The sequence below is a fragment of the Pan troglodytes genome, chromosome 11, assembly GCF_028858775.2.
Source record: "Pan troglodytes isolate AG18354 chromosome 11, NHGRI_mPanTro3-v2.0_pri, whole genome shotgun sequence".
Lineage (NCBI taxonomy): Eukaryota > Metazoa > Chordata > Mammalia > Primates > Hominidae > Pan > Pan troglodytes.
In genome coordinates this window covers 67,385,752-67,393,940 of record NC_072409.2, presented here as the reverse complement: position 1 = coordinate 67,393,940, position 8,189 = coordinate 67,385,752, and the positions used below count along the sequence as shown (strand labels likewise).

At 44.5% G+C, this 8,189-nt stretch overlaps 1 protein-coding gene across 12 annotated transcripts in view; it reads left to right on the top strand.

Annotated features, from left to right (window-relative positions):
• Positions 1-354: 354 nt before the first annotated feature.
• Positions 355-8,189, top strand: part of PRUNE2 (prune homolog 2 with BCH domain) — a 293,772-nt gene continuing 285,937 nt past the window's right edge. For 11 of the 12 annotated variants that reach the window (XM_063787780.1, XM_001146885.5, XM_054658124.1 and 8 more), the window contains exon 1: positions 355-709. In XM_063787780.1, coding sequence (XP_063643850.1) covers positions 674-709 — 36 coding nt within the window. In that variant the 5' untranslated portion in view covers positions 355-673. The remainder of the gene's footprint in view (positions 710-8,189) is intronic. The other variant, XM_054658127.2, reaches the window with a different exon arrangement.

The following is an 8,189-nucleotide window of genomic DNA, read 5'->3' as shown; positions in this document are numbered from 1 at the left end:
TCTCTCCTCGTCCCTCCCACGCCAATCTAGCTGAGTGCCTCCCCCGGCCAGGCCAGCCGACCAGATGATTAAGTGACCGCCGGAGTGCTCCGTAACGCGCCAGCCAGCCAGTGAGGCGCTGGGCGAGGCGGGGGCTCTCCTGGGACCCGTCTCCCTCTTCCCACCTTCCCCCGCTGACCGCGGCGGTGCCTGCGGCAGAGCCTCCCTCTGCAGCAGCCCCTTGCACTTGGCTCGCACTTCTGGGCGCTGTCCATGGTTGCAGCAGCTTTCGGCGCGCCACGTCAGGAGGCCGCAGCACGGGCCTGCGATTGGCGGAGGAGCCCCTCGCCATACCCCTGCACCTCCGCCCACGCGCCACGGCGCCCGAGGCGCGTGCCAGAGAGCGTGCCCGGCGCGCCCCGGGGCTCCTGGGCGGCACACCCACTTTCCTTATTAGGGCAGAGTCGGGTGCCCAGAGCCGGCGGCCGGGCGAGGGGTGGGGCGGGGAGCCCTGGGCGAGACGGTCGAGGGCGCAAGCACAGCCTCCGCCGCAGCCGCCTCAGAGCGGCAGGAGGGAGCAGTCGGTCGCTGCGCCCCGGCGGGCCACTTTCCCGGGACCCCGCTCTTCTTCCTTGGGCCGAGATTTTCCACTGCACCCCTCCGAGTACCCGGGTTCCAAACCCCTAGCCACGACATGGAAGAATTTTTGCAACGCGCCAAATCTAAACTGGTAAGTTGAGTGAGCAAAGCTGTGTGTGTGCGCGCGCGCGTATGCTAATGGTAAGGTGGAGAGGAAAAGGTGTTGCAGCAGAGGAGGAAGAAACAACTTTGCCACGGAGTTATCAGGGTGTGCGGGTTGTCTCCTGGAAGAAATCTCAGGAACTCTGGCTCTTAAAGCTGGCAATCTGTCTCCAGAATCCTCCACCGCAACCAGACGAGGTGCAGAGCTGAAGGAGGTTGTGGCCTGGCTGAAGTTGGGTCGCTTCTGTCCAGCTTCGGTCCCTAAATCAGCAGTTTGCTCCTGAAAGCTAAGGGATAAATGGGTGTGGTCTTCCTTGAGATAAAGAGCCCAGCCTTCTGCAGATGCATTACGTGTAAGTGTAAAAGGAAAAAAAGAGACCCTTAGAACTATACTTCAGCTGGAGGTGACAAAAGTGAGGAAGTCAGGGTGCTGGGTAGCAAGGACATGTGTGGTACTGGAGAATCCACAGAATAGAGCTTGCTCCACTGCAGGAGTTAGGGATATTCTAGTGTGTCTTGTGTCTCGCTAATTCCTGTTCACATCTGTAAATTGGGGCGGAGGCAGAAGGGGAAAGCTCTAACTGTTGGTGTTCTGGAGTTTACCAGATCATCGTTCTCCCGGGAGCAGACCTGTGTGTTAGCCCATGTTTACCATATCACTGTCCAAACAGTGAATGGGCAACTCCACTGTGTATGTTAACAGTTGCTACACATTCTGAAACAACAGACTCTAGCAGTTTCTTAATTCCAAACTGTTTTGGCTCTCCAGCACAGCAGTAATAAACATAATGGAAATGTTTCTGTTTGGCAGAAAAAAAAAGAAAAGCCTGTACTCATTTAGAAGCAATATCTTTAAAGAACTGTAAAAGCACCTTTTACAGGCCTGGCATAGAAAGAAATGCATAATTTATGACGCCTTTAAGCCTTCATAGAAGCCAAAATGTAAAGTCTGCATTAAGGTAATGTTTTAATCACAAGGCAGGATATTTGCAGGGTTATTACTGTAACTCATTTACCCTCGCACAACAAAGGGAGTGCAGGAAGGGAGGGCCCAAAGATGCCTGAACCACCATTCAGAGTGCAGACGGAAGTGTGATCCTTACAATGGTCTAACTGTAAGTATCTTGTAAAAGACCATTAAAGTTGATAAGTGCTTATATAAAACTTTCTACCTGAAACCTCCCAGAGAGTTGAACGTTTGTGGAGATTTCAGAGTTGAGGAAGTTTGTGATCATCTCTGTGTTTATTGACCCTTTTATAGTTTTACTAGAGCACATGGATGAAAATACTAATTTCAGAAACTCAACTAAGTATTTGGCATTTCTGATAGTATGAGTACATGTTCTGTTCTTTACCTAGTAATGAAGGAGAAATGTTCAAAAATGAAAGACAATTTTGGCAACTGTGCGTGTGTGTGTATGAAAATGGTAATCAATGACAAACACAGAGTTCTGGGCTGTATCTGTTTTTCACTCCCATAACATTTATTTATCAATATTTTCACAATAAACATTTAGACTGTGGGGTCTGATATAAGCAAGAGGTTTGTCTCAATTCTGAGGAGCAGTTGCTGGAATGGAAATTTCCCTATTTCCGAGTAATGAGTTGAAAGTAATCTGTAATTTATTTACCGAGTCCCTTCATTAGACGAGCAATTGCTCTACATCATTAAAAAAAAAAAGGACAGGAAAGAGAAGCGGTTGTTTGAAATATTGTTACCAGTTTCATGTCTTAGCCAGAACAATTACTGCTAATTTTATTGTTTCTTGGAATAAGCTTCTTCTAGAAATCATGATTAACCTTTCACATCCAGCCACAGCAAAGGTGTGTTGGTCACTTTTAGTGTCATATTTTCCTGAGAAGTTACATTTTCTAGGTAATAAGATTTTTACTTAATGTATGACACTCAAATATAGTAGTAGATAACATTCTCCTTTAGAGGATAGATAACCTTTTTCTTGGAGAAAAAGAATTAAGTCAATGTCATTCACTTGTGGGAAATTTATTTATAATAAAAAGGTAAGATTTGGCCGGGTGTGGTGGCTCACACCTGTAATCCCAGCACTTTGGGAGGCTGAGGCGGGTGGATCATCTGAGGTCAGGAGTTCGAAACCAGCCTGGCCAACATGGTGAAACCTCATCTCTACTAAAAGTACAAAAATTAGCCAGGCATGGTGGCGTGTGCCTGTAATCCCAGCTACTAGGGGGGCAGAGGCAGGAGAGTCACTTGAACCTCGGAGGTGGAGGTTGCAGTGAGTCGAGATTGTGCCACTGCACTCCAGCCTGGGCAACAGAGCGAGACTCAGTCTCAAAAATAAAATAAAATAAAATAAAATAAAATAAAATAAAATAGTAAAATTTTAAAAAATTCAGCCAATCCTTTGGAAAACATTTTAAGGTGAAGAAATTTACCATGCTGATTTTTACTTAAGCCTTATTAGACCAGAATTAGAATGTAGGAGCTGTGTTTTAAGTGTTTTTCTTTAGAAGTTTAGCTATATGATACCTAAACAAACAAACAAACAAACAAAAAAGCCTAATTACTAGTTTTTTTTTTCCTATTTGGCTTAATTGCTTTGTTATTCTGTGAGCATTATATATATTTTTTAATGGTTTGAAATAGTTAATGACTCTTCCAAAGTCCTAACATAACCTCATCATCATTGGGGCTAGCTAATTCCAATAGGCAAAACGAACTTTAAATTGCAAAATGGAATTGCTATTAGCCATAGATATAATCTCCAATAATCAAAATGTTGGAAAAATTGTGTGTCTTTTTTTCTGACTGGGAACATTTATTATTCATCTGTCATTGTAAGGAGAGAGGAAACTCTGCTATTCTAGGCCAGGCCCCTAGGTTGAACAGAAGTCTTTGAAAGAAAAGGATATTTTGAATTTTTATCAGGTAGTTTGGAGCTGATTTTCAATAAGTTAGGAGATCACTCTCAATTCTATTTTTAATCCCAGTCTGGCCCTACTACTCTTTAAATTGAGGCAGATTCACTGACATAATCCCATCCTCCTTTTCCCTAAATCTCCCTTTCTAATACCTTTCCCTCCCTCCTGAGAATACTCAGTATTTATCAGAAATGGCAAAAGTAAACTCCAGGTGTGGCCTCAGAGGCATCTCTCCTCCTGGGGCTCAAATGCTTCTCATGTGGGCCTGACTTCTGCCTGGTTAGGACAGGCTGGGGGCTGGAGCATATTTGTGAAAAACTTGGTTGGAGGTGGGGCACGGCTAGGGAGGTAGTTACTTCTTCCAAGCAGTCTCCAGAAATGCTCCCTTCTAGACAAACAAGGAATGACACATGTGGAATTGACACGAGGATTGTTAAAGCAATAATAACAGTAGGATAAGCAATCTGAGAGCAAGCCCCGCAAGCTTGAGATCGTAATCAAAGAGTGGCGCTTCCTAGTTGAAATCACTTCCTTGATGTGAGAACCCAGCCATATTTTTGGTCTGGATACTTACTACCAGAACTAGAGATGAGAGTGCAAACGTATTTTCTTTTTTCTCCTGCCCATTCAGAGTTGCAGAAATCAAATCCTATAGTTCCAGATCAGTCCTTAAGTTTTAGCCATGCTTTCTGTTCTTAGTTACATCATTTCTATGGTAAGAGAAGTTGAAGGAGTGTAGGGAATGAGGGCTCCCTGCTCTATGCTGTGATTTGGGAAATGACCCTCAACTTCATAGTGGTCAGCTCAGGAAAGTATTCAGGACAAGGACAGTCTCATGGCAGTAAATGGTCCATGTTCCCATGAAGTTTGGGGGGAAAAAATGAAGTACATGAGGAATCATCTGGGGATGGGGAGAGAGTTCTGGGGCTCTGGCTGGCAGGAAGCCAGGCTCCCCACACTGGGCCTCTGCTGCTGAGCCTCCCTCACTGCCCAGACCCCCCCAGGTGATGCAACTCAAGCAGCTGTTAATGGGTGGAGATCACCGCAGCCCTCATGCCCTATGATGTAGGTCAGGAGCCAGCCTTGGGTGGCGGGGGTGGGGATGTTGTCAGCTGTCACCAGCAGGATACAGGGCACATCAGTGTCCCAGGAATGCTGTTTTCAACAAGAAGGTGGAGAGTCACTACTGCAGTCCAGGGGATGCATCTGCTACTTCAGCAGTGACAGCTGTGGAAGAAGGGCTCATTTCTGCAGTAGGTATTAGTTGATATGTGGACTTCTACAGAAGAAAAATTCTAGGTGACTTGAATGTCAGCTCATACTCTGTGATATGTGCCATAGGGACAAGAAAGTACATTCAAAACTCTAAATGAACAACTGCATTAGAGTGATTACAGGAGATGGGGTTTTAAAAAGAAAGAAAGACTGCAGCATGTCTGCAGAATAATCAACTTGATTGGAAATTGAAGGCATATATTCTTCCTGATTTCCTCTTGCATGGGAAGAAAGTTGTGCGTATCAATAAAAAGGATATTTAAAGTGAATGCTTCATACCTTTTAAAGGGCTGCTGTGGTAAGGACTAGTAATGATGAAGAAGCTGGCAGAGCTGTTTCATTTCAGGAGCTGAGCTTATTCTGATCAGAGACCATGGGATCAGCTCCTGCCCCATTGCAAACCAGGGCAGGTGCTCTTGAGACCATGCCTCTTGCCAGAGCATTTATGAGCAGGAAACTCAGGAATCCAAAGCACTTCCCGTGAATGTGATACCCCTTGCTTAGGGGCTGATGAGGAATGAACCCTTGATTGTTTTGGTCCTGGAGTTAGCTTCATTTCTCACTGCCAGATCATTCAGATGAACAGCTGTGGATTGTCCCAGTCCTGGGACCTTTGGAGAAGAGCCATACTTTTTTAGTGTAAACAGATCTTCAAGTGGATCAGTCTGTCTCAAAGGAAGAGAGGTGCTCCCTGTGATTCAGACAGCACCTTGGGTCTTGGAGGACATGGGATCAGGTGAGCAAGGTCACCCTTTAGGCAGTGATTTGGGGACTGTTTTGTCAACTAAGTAAACAGCTGATGGCTTTGGTATAACCAGTTTGTTTCTATGTAACATTTATTTGGGCAGATATTAACATAATTTTGAGTTTGGTAAACTGGTCTGGGGAGCTCCTGTAAGCAATGGCTTGGTGATGGAGGCATTATTCCTCCAGGGAGGGGGTAGAGGGAACCTACCCCTCCGTGAATGGTACCTGAGCAGTGAGAAGAATGAGGGAAGAATACTTGGATCTGGATAAAGGCTGCAAAAGAGGAAACAATATCAGGGGACCAGAGAGAGGGGATGCAACGTTAGTTGCTGATTTTTCTTGAACCTTGGGGATTATGGGAGAGTCCTGGAGTTTGAAGTCTTCTTGAAAGGAAACTGGGGAGGGCTGATGTATTCAGGAGGCAGCATCCCTATGGAGGGTGATATGAACAGTGCCCTCTGAGTTTGTATAGTACACAACCTGCACAGTCATTCGTGGCTACCCTGTTAGGGGTCTCAAATTAGCGTACTCAAAATCTCTAGCATTGTCCCAAATCCATTTCTTTCTGAGCCCTGTGGCTTTGGACTTTGGTTTCCAGGGAAAGGAAGTCGTTCTTCTTCAGAGCTCTTCTGAGACTAGTGGGCTCTAGATCACCCTGGAAAATCAGACCCACAAAGTTTGGGTTAGAATAATCAAGCTGATAAACACAGCTTTGGTTTCTTAATCTGAAAAATGGAATAAGTGATGCCTACTTTGCATGTTTGTTGCAAAGCCAAAATGATGTATTCATAGCCCTTAGCACAGAACCTGGAACAATGGTGGGTCTTTCCACTTGCCTCCAAGCCCGTCCTCTTCTGTACTTCCTTGTCTTAGTGAATGGCATTGTGATTCATCCAGTTTCTCCAGCTGAAAACTTCCTTTTCCTTCATCTCTTCCCTAACCCACCCTATCCTTAAGTCACCCAGATGACCACAATGGCTGGCAAACTGCTTTCACCCTGCTTCCAGGGAGATCATTTTGAGAGCATCTTTCACATCTTTCCTACCCCTCCCTTAAAACCTCCTCATCACTTTCCATTGTTCTTAGGAGAATTGACACACTTTTCGTATGACCTGATCTGCTATCCAGCTTCTTTCTGGCTTTTCCTCCAGCTCTCCTTGGCTTAAATAATTCCTGCCTCTTAGGTTAGACAAAGAAAAGACTCTTCTAAGTGAGCCCCCTCACCTACTTCTTGAGTCTAAGTCAGGTATTTTGGTAATTCTTTAGAATTCTTTGGTAATTCTTGTCATTATATCTCTATTGGGCATGTTTGTTCGATTAATGCCAGTTTGGTGAGAGTAGGGACCAGGGTCTGTATCATTTTGCTCACCATTGTATCTCCAGGTTCTGGTGCAGTACCTGATGCTCAAAGAGTGTTTTTAGAATTAATAAACCCTAAAGGCAAGATTCCTGCACAAAGCATGGCACTTTGTAGTGGCTCGATAAAAATAAATAAACGGAGGGCCAGGTTTAGATTTTTGGAGGTCTGAATCTGAAGAAAGGCTATTGTCAGGAGGCAGGAAGCCATATTTGTTTGCTAGAAGAAGGTGAAGGACACTAAAGTCAAGGGGCACCATATTGTACTTCATACACAGTAAGTACTTAATACAAAGTGTTAAGACAAAATAAAAATCTAATTTTTATGCATGACTGCTTGGGATCTATAAATATTGGTTGAACTAAAGCATGAATGGAGAGAGGCAGAGGAGAGGAATGGGGCACTAAAAGCCTCTGCAAAACTGCATTGGGTAGATCAGCCAACAGTGGAACCATTGGAACCATAGGTTCTCCTCCATGTGGCTCAAAGACTAGAAGTTGGGCTCCCCCAAGGCCAACCACTGTACCAAGTCAGCCCAGCCTATTCTCTTGCTGCCCCTTGACCAGTGCTAACATCATGAGAGAGATTGGCAAGGAAGCTCTTCGGAGTCCTTGAGAGAAAAGATTAGGCATTCCAGACTTCCTGTCCAGCCCTGGCACTGCAGACCTCATGTGTGGGGTAAACCCATGCTTGATCCTGAGTCAGACCTCTCGTCCAACCAGTGGGACTGTTTGTGGTCGAGCATGATCATGGTCTTCCACTTCATCTAACTCTCCTGGATGTGACCAGACCTTCCCAGGTATTTGTTTTAGCCTGTAATGCCAGAGTCTTTTTGAACTGATGATGTCTAGGAAAATTGCATATCTTTGGCTCCATGCATTTGATATTTCTTGCTTTGGCTTCCCAGAAGCTTAAAGCTATGTTGGTGCTTCATTTTCTTAGCCTAGGATTTCTGAACTAAGGTTTTTTTTTGTTTTGTTTTTTTAATTGTTATTACTTAGTTTTAATCTCATTATAGTTGTTTTAATTTTTTTACTTTAATGTATATGCACTTTTATTATAAGTAGGTTATCCTTTTGGTTACTGTCAAGAATAAATAAATACATCTTGTAATAATATGTATGATCTTGAGTATATATTGGTGACCAGTCTGGCCTAATTCAGGGTTCATCTACTCAAATTTGAGAATTAG